The sequence below is a fragment of the Seriola lalandi genome, unplaced genomic scaffold (genome assembly GCF_002814215.2).
Source record: "Seriola lalandi dorsalis isolate HSWRI2012SDOR001 ecotype SW California unplaced genomic scaffold, Sedor1 jcf7180002054519, whole genome shotgun sequence".
Lineage (NCBI taxonomy): Eukaryota > Metazoa > Chordata > Actinopteri > Carangiformes > Carangidae > Seriola > Seriola lalandi.
This window is the reverse complement of record NW_019525072.1, coordinates 2,912,466-2,925,039: the sequence shown is the minus strand read 5'-3', so window position 1 is coordinate 2,925,039 and position 12,574 is coordinate 2,912,466. Positions and strand designations below refer to the sequence as shown.

The 12,574-nt window shown below is 42.1% G+C and overlaps 1 protein-coding gene across 1 annotated transcript in view; it reads left to right on the top strand.

Moving 5' to 3' along the window:
* Positions 1-9,328, top strand: part of syt3 (synaptotagmin III) — a 30,659-nt gene extending 21,331 nt beyond the window's left edge. The window contains exons 8-13 of the mRNA XM_023413951.2: positions 1,669-1,887; positions 3,589-3,709; positions 5,144-5,315; positions 6,119-6,248; positions 7,665-7,758; positions 8,230-9,328. Of these exons, the coding sequence (XP_023269719.1) occupies positions 1,669-1,887; positions 3,589-3,709; positions 5,144-5,315; positions 6,119-6,248; positions 7,665-7,754 (732 nt within the window). The 3' untranslated portion in view covers positions 7,755-7,758; positions 8,230-9,328. The remainder of the gene's footprint in view (positions 1-1,668; positions 1,888-3,588; positions 3,710-5,143; positions 5,316-6,118; positions 6,249-7,664; positions 7,759-8,229) is intronic.
* The last annotated feature ends 3,246 nt before the right edge of the window (positions 9,329-12,574 follow it).

Sequence of the window (12,574 nt, the reverse complement as noted above, 5' to 3'; positions counted from 1 at the left end):
TCAGTTATTTCATTTGAGAAGGTTTGATTTGATCTTTCATCCCACAAGAAAAGGTGTAATGCACTTTTCTCCCTCTGGCTGAGGAACAAGGTCAGCTGGTGCGGTAGAGGTTAATTATGTAGCCTAAGGACATTTCAGCTGGTATGGCTGCGCTATTAATCAAAGCCCCTTTTTTTTTGAATATTCGGTGTCTTGCTATGTCTTGTTTTTTTTTTTTTTTAAAGGAATGTAGATCAGTCAATTTAAAATACTGATTCATGACATTTACTTGTAATAAAAGACAGTTTTGCTGCTTTCAGCACGACGTGAGTCTTTCCACAGGCAGTTAATCAAAAGCTTTTATATTCACAAGTCTGTGTGACGAGGAAAAAAAAAAATGGGTTCACAGGAAGTGATGCCTTTTATGTTTCCAATTTGTTTTGGATAAAGCTGGGTGGTTTGCAGGTGCAGAAAACAGGGAAAAAAAACGCCACTTGCTGAAACGCAAATTCAAATACAACGATAAAGATTCAGCACAAATAACACAAAAGCGATGAGAGCTTTCAAAGAAAAGTGTTTTGACCAGCTGTATCTCTTGGGTAAGTGCAGCACTGATAGCTACATTTGAGTCACAGATTAAAGCTACATGACGAACTTTGAAAAACCCCGCAGCTCGTTTGACGGGAGTTACTGCGTTTGTGAAGAATCCTCAGCGACGCCTCGACTCTGCTCCTACGAAAAAAAGTCTCCCTGTTTGTTTTGTTGAGGAAATAAAGATGCACATGAAACAGGTTAGAAATCCACTTGACTGTTGCAGCCGGAGGAATATTTTTCAAATCACAAGAGTCTTTGAGGATTCTGGACGCGCCTTCAAAATATCATTAAGTCTTGTCAAACAGCAAGTGGTGGTTTCTTGGCTTGGATTTATTTCTGAGAAAACCTCAACTCAGAGCTGTCAAGGCATCAATGCAAAAGTCTCAAATGTAAAAACAAATGATTACATGAAAGGCATAAATGTGGTAAGCTTTAGATTACAGCACACAAATCACTGTGTCATTATAGAGACAAATTTGTTTTTTTACTTTACTAAGGAGCTATTTGATAATTGCATTATAAATGGATAACAAGGAAAAATGTGTCAACAATTATTTTAAAATTATGACACATTTACAAAACAAACTTTCAGAAATGACAACGTAGAAACTTTCTTAACGTTGAGAATTCATTTCTTTTAATATTATTATAGCGTACATTATTGTTGTTTCTTGGGAACAAAACATTAGGCATAAGCCTGTGAGAAAGCGTGCACCTTTGTAGCTGTAGCGATGAAATAGTCAGTCCCCTGAACCATCATAAACTATTAAGGATATATAAATACACAAGGCAAAAACAATTTTCTTTATGTTACATTTTCACATGCATGTGTAATGTCAGCTGTGGTTACTTTTTTGTGACACGTGTGTGCGTGGGTATGTGGACTGTAGAATGAAGTAGTGTGTTGTTAACTCCCTAATGTTAAAGCTCTATAACCTCGTGATAACTTCCTGTCCTAATGGCCTCAAACCTTCCAGTAGATACCAAACTAAGTATTACATGGGTGTCCCATCTGTACAGAATATTCACACTGTAATTTGCAGGAATTAATGTGAAATGTCTCCCTCTGTCTCTCTCTCTCTCTCTCTCTCTCAGGTTCACAGAAAGACCTTAAACCCAGTGTTCAACGAGACATTTCAGTTCGGCGTGCCGCTGAATGAGCTACATTCCAGGAAGCTGCATTTCTCCGTGTACGACTTCGACCGCTTCTCCAGGCACGACCTGATCGGCCAGGTCGTGGTGGACAACCTGCTGGACTTCAGCGAGGGCAGCGGGGACAAACCTGTGTGGAGGGACATCGTGGAGGGCACTGCGGTAAGGACGACGCGCCGCCGCAGAAACAACCAAGAATGATCACATTCATTTGGAGGAGATGCCCAATTTAGATTAGATGAAATTTGAATGAGCCTCGCGGCGATGTCAGGGCCCGTTGCAGATGCAAATTGTTGGGCCAAAGCCGTGAGAAATAGATTTAGAACCAGGGATGGAGCATATCGAACATGACACAGGTGACAGTTTCAGTTCTGGATTTTAAGTAGAAATGTGACATTATGAAAATGAATCTGAATTATAGCTGGGAAGAAAGAGAAAATACAAGAACAATGAAATATACAAAATTGCAATATTGCGGTATGAAGCCAAATGGTAAATATAAACACACATGAGTGCAGCTGTTGTTGACAGGATGTGCAGAATGTGCCCTGAACGAAGGATATACATGCTCATATTATCAAATATGTTATATTTAAAGATGTAAACAATGTGCAGGTGTTTGCTATGTGTTGTATAGTCTGTTCACCTCTTATAGCAAATTAACAAAAGGCCATTTTATTTTGGGCAAAAGCATGATTTTAGGTTTTTTGGGGGGCTCTACAATTTTAGAAATATGAGTGTTCAATATTTAAAAAACTGTTGAATTTATATGGTTGTTTTTGTATCAGAAAATTCAAGTCAAAGTCAAAGTATCAGGTTGCTGGAGACTGGGAAAATTTGGATTCCACAGTTTAGAATTCAAAAACTGATCTGGTTTTTTAGATTGAAAAACTTTCAGAGATAAGATTTCAAACCATATAAATTCAAATATTCCAAGTGCGGTGCTGCAGGTATTTAAAATTTCAGGACTGACTATCCCGTGGTGGTTCGGTTTCAGTTTCTCAAGATCCAAAATATTACCCCCTTCTGCTGCTTTTAATGTGACTCAAAAAATCCTTTGCATTATTGTGTGTTATCTGAAGATCCTGGATGTACACTCGTACTGTGAAGAGAGGATGCACAGAAGTTGTGCAGACTGGAAATTGCCTGCAGTGTAGATTAATTCAGAGGCTGGTAATGTGAAAAACCAGCTCAGATAGATTACTGGAAATGCACTGCTGGCCACATCCAAACTTTATATCAAGCAGTGTCCAAGCAGATTTATATGGAATATTCATAGACGGCTATTAGCAAATTAGATAGAGCAAAGAATTTTTTGGCATGGGCATTTCATTTATTGAATAAGTTTAAAACATCGGGCCTCTCAGTGTATTTCAGTGTTTCACTTGGGGAAGTATTGATTTGTGAGGCTCAAAGCCAGTGAGGAGTCATCACGCCCTAGTGTGACCTGAATACCACCGGTGTCATTACTGTGGTGCCACGGAGACCACGAGGCTGCGAGAGGATCAGTAGATGGGAGCGGAGGGAGGGATATAAAAAAAGGCCTGGAGAATCGTCACCTCTACTTAGCACCTTCCTCCGCTCGGGGCCATCAGCAGATTGGCGTATGATTCATTTACAGTGACGGCGCTTCCCCTCTGCCTAAACACCGCCTGTCCACATTAGGGCGCCTGCTGTCACCCGCCATCAGATTTACTGTAGCTCTTTCCAGGCAACAGACGATCATCAAAAAAAAGATTATTATTATTATATCTGTTAGTCCCTGCTCCATTTCTGATCCATTTCCTGTGTGTGTGTGTGTGTGTGTGTGTGTGTGTCTGTTTGTGTGTGTGTGTGTGTGTGTGTGTGTGTGTTGACCCACAGGAGAAGGCTGATCTCGGGGAGCTTAATTTCTCGCTGTGTTACCTACCCACTGCAGGCAGGCTCACCGCCACAATCATCAAGGCCACCAACCTCAAAGCCATGGACCTGACTGGCTTCTCAGGTAAAGGATTTACACACTCACACACTCACAAACACACACACACACACACACACACACACACACACACACACACACACACACACACATGTCATGCTGCTGCGAGACCTCCAGCGAGCAGCAGCCTGACTGGAAACTTGTTTAAGAGGGAAAAAAATGTGACAGAAAACAGTTTTAACACTGTCTAAAAATAACAGCGATTGGTGTTGCGCGTTGCTTTCCTGATCTGGCGAGAAGCCGTGTAGAGACATTTTTCTCATATATAACATCACTAGTAAACACAGAGCCAGTTCACTGAAATAGAAGAGGAACTTATACGCCATTTAGCAACAAATAAAAAAAAGTCTTTCCCAGTGATAGCACCCTCAATAAACCAGCAAACAATGCAGCCACAAGATACTATATGTTGCATTTGTTGCAAGCAAAACCAACAAGTTTGCGCACAGAGGTTTAGCAGGGAGTGATTTCTCAAAACCTAATAAATCAACACCTGAAGGAGAAGCAGACGAAGCATGTTGAGGGAAGCGCAAATGACTATAAATCTTTGCTAAATAAATCCTGGTATGAATATGAGCATCACAAGATTGATTGTTTCGAACTGTGTAAGAGAATCTGAGGGGAGATTTTTTTTTTCAAGAAACAGAAGTAGAGTTTATACATTATGAATATCGAACCTGAGGCTGTGAAGTTCATTTGTTGCAAAAACAACATGCAGTAAAAAATTTGTTTCCATTACTGTATGTCTGTAGAAATACAGCAATAGTTTTACCCATGAGACAGATATTAAGAATTGCTAATGCTAATATTGAATTAACAAAGGCATTATGTACAGGTTTTATTCTTTATTTACCCTTCAGTTAAAGACTTGGTGATTGCTACGGCAGTGTCCTCTCAGATTAAATGAGATCTCAGATGATAATGACCACAGGCCGTTATTATTGCCACGGTGATCCTGAGATGATTGTGGCGCCTGAAAGATGCTTAAAATTGCAGCATAAAAATGGAGTCGTGGGTGTGTGTGTGTGTGTGTGTGCGAGTGTGTGAGTGTGTGTTTTCCCTGGCTGCTGTCACTGAGCTGCACATGTTGAATGGATAACTGAAGTGATTCAACCTGTGCTGCTTTTCTCCCTTTGTGTTCTTAATCCAGCTTTGCCAAGGTGACTTGATTTTCATGCCTTTTATGTGTTACAGACGCAGATACCTGTGAGCATAATACCGAACAGTGTTTGCAGGAGTCCCCCCCTTATCTTATTCTCTCTGCTTCCTCCCCCGCTTTCCCTGTCTCCCCGTCTTTTTCTTCCTCTTTCTACTTCGCTACTTCCTATCCTACCTCCCTCTCCCCCTTTCTTTTTTTCTTTCCCAATACTCCCTTTTTTTTTACCCCCTCTCCTGTCTCCCTTATCTTTCTCTCCCTCTCTGTCTTTGTTTCTCCTTCAGATCCGTACGTGAAAGCCTCTCTGATCTGTGACGGGCGACGGCTAAAAAAGAGGAAGACCTCCATTAAGAAGAACACGCTGAACCCCACGTACAACGAGGCGCTGGTGTTTGACATTCCCAATGAAAATATAGAAAGTGTATCCATCATCATTGCAGTGATGGACTATGACTGGTGAGCGGAGCTGCCGTTACACTGCTGCATGCTCTGGGGGCTTTAAGATGAAACTGATCATTACTGTGAAGTGTGCTGTTTACAGAGTGTGTGTGTGTGTGTGTGTGTGTGTGTGTGTGTGTGTGTGCGTGCGTGTGAGTGTGTGTATGTGTGTGTGTGTGAGTTTGTACATGCAGCGCGATGCTTGCTACTGCTTTGTGGTCGTCACATTTTGATGGTGTTGCGGCTGTGTTGAACACGATGTGGGGAGCCCCCCCTCATGAGTCAGCCTCCTGGTGGACGTTCCCTGTTTTACAAAGACGGGCACCTCATGAATAGTCATGATTTATGCTAATGCTGAAAGAGGAAGTGTAACCATGCCAGCGTTTGTCTGTCTGCCTCTCGCAGCAGCACATGGCCGGTTGATGTGTTTGTGTATGGATGCACCACCTCCCTATTATGTAGTCTGCCCTCCATTTGCTGTCTCTATAGGTGTGTGCTCTTGTATGTTTCTGCTTGTGCCTGCTCCCGCTCTCACATCAAGCTTTTATACAGGGGCCGGGTGTATTTGTGAGCTGCTATTCAATATCCTTCCTCGGCAGCTGTACTCTTTTCCTTATACTCAAGGTTGATAAATGAGACCCTCTGTGCCTGTTTTCTTGCTAGCCCTGTCTCCCCCTCTCTCTCTGCTTTTTTATATGCTTCTCTCTCTCTCTCTCTCTCCGCCCCCCCCATACCTTTCCTACTCTCTGCTCTGTTTTCACTCTCTCTTTCTCTGTCTCTCTTGTCCTTGCTTCCATCCCTCATCCCTCGCTGCGTGTCAGTATTGGTCATAACGAGGTTATAGGGATGTGTCGTGTGGGCAGTGAAGCCGAGGGTCCAGGCAGAGAGCACTGGGCAGCCATGCTGGCCAATCCACGCAAACCAATAGAGCACTGGCATCAGCTTGTGGAGGTAATGAGCATATTATCATGTGTTCACGTGTGTGTGAGCAGGAATGTATGTGTGTGTGTGTGTGTGTGTGTGTGTGTGTGTGTGTGCATTCATGTGTCACAAGTATGATCTCATACCACATATGTTATGTTCTGTTCTTCTGTTGGCGCTGGGCATAATAGCAAAAATTATTTTTTTTTTTATCATACAATGATTATCTTTAGAAGCAGCAGCAGGGATACTTGAAGAATAGCAGTAGTGATAGTAGTGTAGAGGTAAGGGTCCAGTAGCAGGAGTGGCCCTGATTAGCTGTATTTAACTTTGAAGAAGCAATACCAAAATAGAAAATAAAAATCCATTATAAGTAAAAGTGCTCATGTAAAATCATTATTAAGAGCATAATGCATATAATTATCAAATTAAATGTCCTCAATATGCAGAATAGGCTGTATATGTACCAAAGTTTCATTACTTTATATACTGTTGGGTAATTAATCTATCATATTTTAACTCATATTAGAAGCTGAAATGCGTTTTGTAAGTAAAACCTTAATTTGCAAACTATCTACTAACTATATCTGTCAAATAAATGTAGTTGGGAAGCAAGTACAATATTTTCCTTTGAAATATTAAACATATTGAAAAACTGTACTTAAAGAAATAATTGACATTTTGGGAAACATGCTTTCATGCCAAGAGTTAGACGAGAGGATCAACACCACTTTCATATCTGTACAGTAAATATTAAGCTACCGCCACCAGCAGCCGGTTAGCTTAGCTAACCCTGCGTAAAAACAACAAGATGTTACACATTTTTGTACATATTAAAAAATGTGATACAATTAGTGAGCTTTACAGTAAAAACCTCTGTGATTGAAAACTGAAGCAAACACTGAAGTGCCAGAAACTGCAGTTCCTTGAATGACCACTTGAGGCTGGCTCCAAAAGTGAGTCAATCCCCATGGACTCAACTTTACAGCAAAAATAAACATGTTTACAACCTGGTACAAAAAAACAGTTTTGGTCTCTATAGCTAATTTGACTGCTGTACAGGGGTGAATATTTTTATAGAAATTTTATTACAGCTTAAAGTTATGTATAATTGAAGGCATGCACCAAAGTCTTGGCTCCACAAAAGCCCCACCTCTTTGCCCATTTCAGGATTAGCCAGGAGTTAGGCGGGGTCAGACACTGCCAAGATGGCGACAGCGGAGCAGCTCACTCTGAGCTTCAAAACTGCTCTTCAGAAATCTGTGGGTGAAGTCACAGAGGCCGCGTCCATCTTTATATAGAGTCTATGGGTAGTAATAGCAATAGGCTACTGGTGGTAAAAGAAAGTCATCACATTAAAATTTTCATTTATTTCAACTGAATGTAAAAAGTGATTCATTTTGTTATAATGCTTCGACCTTAATAACATTTGTTTTTCCCCTGCAGGAAAAAGCAATTGGTACATTTGTGTCGAAGAGTGTTACAACACCCTCCCCTAAGCCTCACATCGTGGTGGACAGTCCTCACTCCGATTAAAACTGTGAGCCTATCCTCACTTTATTTTTTATTTTTTTACAGCATGATTTTAACACATACAATTATTTCCTAGTCAACTGTGTATCGCATTTTGTACCATCATTCCACAAGCCATCCAGCAGCTCCTTGATTTCTGCTTGTAAAAAGACTGCACTGGAATCTTAAAGTATAGTACACATCCACATACATAGCAGCAGATGCTCTCTAGTCAGATTTACACAAGGAAACTGGTGGAGGCTTTAAAAGCATGACCTGACTGTGAGTGTGTGATAAAGTGGAGGCTGCGGAGCTGTCAGATGTAGGACCTCTAAGGCAGAAGCATCTGTATAATCTAGATGTTATGGCTTATGTAATGCATCACCCCCCTCCTCCCCCCAAACGTACAGTACTGCATACTGTTTATATATTCTCTTGCCCCCCTGCTGTCTCTCTCTTGCTTAATCTGCCTCTTCTCCCTTATTCCCTCTTTCCTCAGGTCATTATCATCTCTCCAGCTCCAGACTTTCCTTTTTTCCTCTCATCTGTGAATAATTCTCTCCATCAAAGAAAGAGAGACGCAGAGACACTGCTAGTGTCCAACTGCTAGTGCTGTTTTGCTCCAGCTAATGAATCCTCCAAAAACCTGTGCTGTCTTTGCCAAGCCGGGGAAAAAAAAAACATCTACCACAAGCAAAACATTGAGCATCAGACTACACATTTACAAACCCATGCAGACATTAAACAGTACAGTAGGGCTCAAATCAGGTGTAAATTTGGGATATAGCAAGGGAACTCACACACATAACTCACACACTCACACACACACACATATACACACAGAGTTTGTAGTATGTGCGTAGTTCATGTGTGCTTCAGATTAGTGTAGTATTTCATCTAGGAGGAGTGTGATGTGACAAACTTTTCTCTCCTGAAAACAAAAAAACAAAAAAATAAAAAAATAATAAAAAATGAGTAAGCCATCACAGAATGGGTCATTTCAACCAGGACCAAAGGTTCATACCCTTGTACAGACTATAAAAGAAGAAAATCACTATGTCGATATTTTTCTTTGCAACATTGATGTACAGTATATGCTGTACTGTATAGGAAAACATCTCATGTAGTACTTAGCAGGACAAAACATCCATGGAGGATTCTCCCGGGCCATTTTGGACGCCTTCTCCAGGCTCCGCACCCTCTGGTTTTTGGACTTATCTCACTTAATGTCGCCGGAGGAAAGACGACGAAGCATCCTGTGGTCTTTATTGATGTCAGAGGAGTGAAAAATGAGGACAGACTCATTGGTCTAAGCATGTTACGCAACCTTGAAATGTGTCCCTCTTCCTCATGCTTTTCGTCACAGTCCTCATGGTGCTCATCAAATACCAACTTTTTTTTTTTCTAATGATTTTGCTGTGTCTTTTGTGTCATACATTATACATATAACCATCAGGAAAGGAGTTTATTCATGCCGTTTTTTTACAGTCCACTGAGGATGAGATGGTATAAGCTTCTGAGTGACATGGACTACTTGATCGTCCCCGGAACTCCGGCCAAAGTGGCTGACTTTTCGTACTGTAGGACTACACGGGTTTATGGTCCTGCGATTAGGGTCGGACCAGCATCCGTCTGGAGTGCACTCTCTGGAGGATGTAACCCACAGGGAAGGATATCACCACTCAGTTTTATTTTTCTATCATCCCAGGACTTTTTTGTTTTCTTATCTCAAGAAGTCATCGTCCAGCTTCAACTGAGAAAAATGTTCTTCAAGTCCACATCATGTCTCCGACAAGACTTTCGAAGGACACACACGTCCGTGTTGCTTTTATTAGTGTGTGTTTCCGTGTTTGTGGGCGTGTTTGTTTTGTATTCGTGCGCGTCTGTGTGTGTGTGTGTGAGTGTGTGTATGTGTGTATGTGTGTGTATGTGTGTGTGCCTGTGTGTGTGTCACTGTGACCTTGTGTGTGTGTCTAAGTGTGTGTGTGACACGTTTCTGTGCTCACCGCCTCCCTTGTCCTTTTTCTGTCTCCCTCACTCCCCGAAATCCCGGCATCCACAGACTGAAATGCTTGTCTCGGAGCCAAATGTGTCTTCTGTCCTGTGTCTTTACAAGGAGCCATTTTGTGTGTGTGTGTGTGTGTGTGTGTGTGTGTACTATACGTGCCTGGGGAAACACTGTCTTTCATAGACATTAGTTTGTATTGTCTATGTCGTCTCTAAAATCAGCTGCCAATCATTCAACCCTCCTCTCCTCTCTAACCCTTTGCCTGATGTAAGTAACTGTGTTGATCGTGTACTTCTTTCAGTAATTTGTGTACTGTATGTCCGAGGGAAAAAAACAGATGGCACAGTGATTGGGAAATAAATTGTGGGGTGTGTTTTGATTAAATTTACAAGAAGGAACACAAAAACAAACAAACAAACAAAAAAAACTAAAAAAAAAAAAAAGAAGAAAAAAGAAAAAACATGGGAGGCTCATTTGTTACGGCCTAAAGATCATGACAAACTTAGATCCCCTTAAAGCAAGACAACAGGGAGGAGGTGTTGTGAGAAAATAAGCGCCTGGAGTTTCTGCACTTCCTGTGTAAAACGATACAGACTTATAAAGCCATGTCTGTCACCGCTACTACAACTACTACTGTAACCTCAGCAAAAACAACAGTACAACACCTCACTACAGCTACTTGTATTTGCTATCGTTGCCATCTCCCTCTCATCCTCTCGCACGCAAACACACACACTTTTGTCGAGGAGGGTGTGTGCGTGTGAGTGTGTGTGAGTGTGTGTGTGTGTGTGTGTGTGTGTGTGTGCGTGTGCGTGTGTGTGTGTGTGTGTTTGTTTCCGGGGAGGGATGTAGTTTATTTCTCTTTACCTCTGGATCGTGGAAGTGCAGGGCAGGCAGGACTTACCGGTGAGCTCGATGGGGTGTTCGGGAGGTGACACATCCCGCATCATACCCGCAAGTATCCTGTGGGGTTTGTCAGCTGGGGGACTATTGATCAGCTTGTATAAGTAGATATGGTATTGATCCATTGGTCTTGAGGCCCCATAATTCTCTGTTTCCCAGCCTCTCTCTCTCTCTCTCTCTCTCTCTCTCTCTCTCCCCCTCTCTCTGCTTGTGTCTACCCTATTTAGCCCTTGTGTTACTGCCTGGTGATAGATTACAAAACTCATAGTGGAACCGGCATATCCCCTTATTCTCTTCCTCCCCCTGTCTGCTACACCCCCCCCTCCCTTTTCAGTTTCTGTCTGTCTGATTACTGTCTGATTACTCATTCTCTCCTCCAGCAATCCTTACCTTTCCTCCCGCTCCAACCCCCCCTTACCTATCCTTTTCTCACTCCATTTTTTTTCACCCACTTCCCTCCTCCCTCAACATCATCCCTCCATCTTGCCCTCTTTCTTTGTATCACCCTTCCTCCCTCTTTCCTCCCTCCCTCCTCTCTATTCTCTTTCTCTCGCTGTCTTCTCGTGTTAGTGCAGTTCTGAATGGTCATGGGGAAACATGTTTGCATGCTTATATTAACATGAATGATGTCAACTTGATGCAATGAAAAATTATATAAGTGATGCTTTAAGCAAAATCTGACAATGAACTTGATACTAATACTACTAATGACGACTAAATGGAGACCTAGCAATTGTTTATCTCTGTGGTCAAAAACAACAATGATGAAATAACATTGTTTATGCTGTATTTATCTTTCTCGAATTGGTATTCTTTTTGATTTTCAGTTGTTTTTTATATATAATTTATTCAAGAGGTTTACTTTTTTATTGGTTAATGCTGAGAATTGTGAGTGAGGGGTTCAGTCAGGGGCGATTGTTTCAGTCAGGACAGCTGTACCAGGTCGCAGGATGTCGGTGAATGTGTAAGTAACAGTGTGACTGAAGCAATGATAATGGAAATAAAGGATATGTATCATCCAGCCTCGAGTTCCTGTCTTCTTTTAATCTGCTGGGTCGGGAGGCAGAAGAAGTGGTGGAGCTACTGTCACACATTCCAGGCGGTGTGCTATATATAAAATGCAAAGCCCTGAGCATTTCAGATGTACATAGTCTATATTTGACTCAGGCATGGAAGGTAAGACACTTTACCTGGACAGAAGGAGCTTGAACCCAACTTTTTTTATTTTTTATTACCAAGCTCTCTGACTTTCTGCTGTGCATTAAGTCATGTGTAATTATTCAGCCACTTTGTCATGAATTCTTTATTGTGGCCGCGTTTTGCCTAAATGCAAAATGGAGCACGGCTTGCCTGCCCTGTGTGCTTTCTTCCATCTGGCCCCCTGCTTGTGTTTCATCTCCTTTTATTTTTAAAACACATATTATTTGTCATGTGGTTATTATCTCCCGTTAAAGCGAAGATGCCCACCAGTAGCAATCTGCAAGCCCCAGCGCTTCAGCGAAAAAGCCAGATAGAGAGGAGGAAGAAGACTGGAGCTCAGATGTGCAGGGGGAATGACAGAGAAGGAGGAGTAGCAGAGGATTAAACAAACGAAGGAGGATGAAGACCGGGAGAATGCCAGTGAGGAGGAGGAAGAGGAGGAGGAGGAGGACACGAATGGGAAAACCTGGAAGAGGAGAGGAGATAGCTGCATGCAGGATGTGCGTACAAGTAGAGACAGGAGGTGGAGGAGGATAGCTCTGTATATAGGCACTCTCATCGTGGGGCACCTGCAGCATACTGACAGTGTTAACGGTTCAAAAAGAGGGAAACACACACACACACACACACACCACCGATCACGCGCACATACACATGTGACAGCGCACAGTTAGCACAGCTTTAATGCTGTGTAGACTGTTGAGAGAGGAAAGTGTGTGTGTGTGTGTGTGTG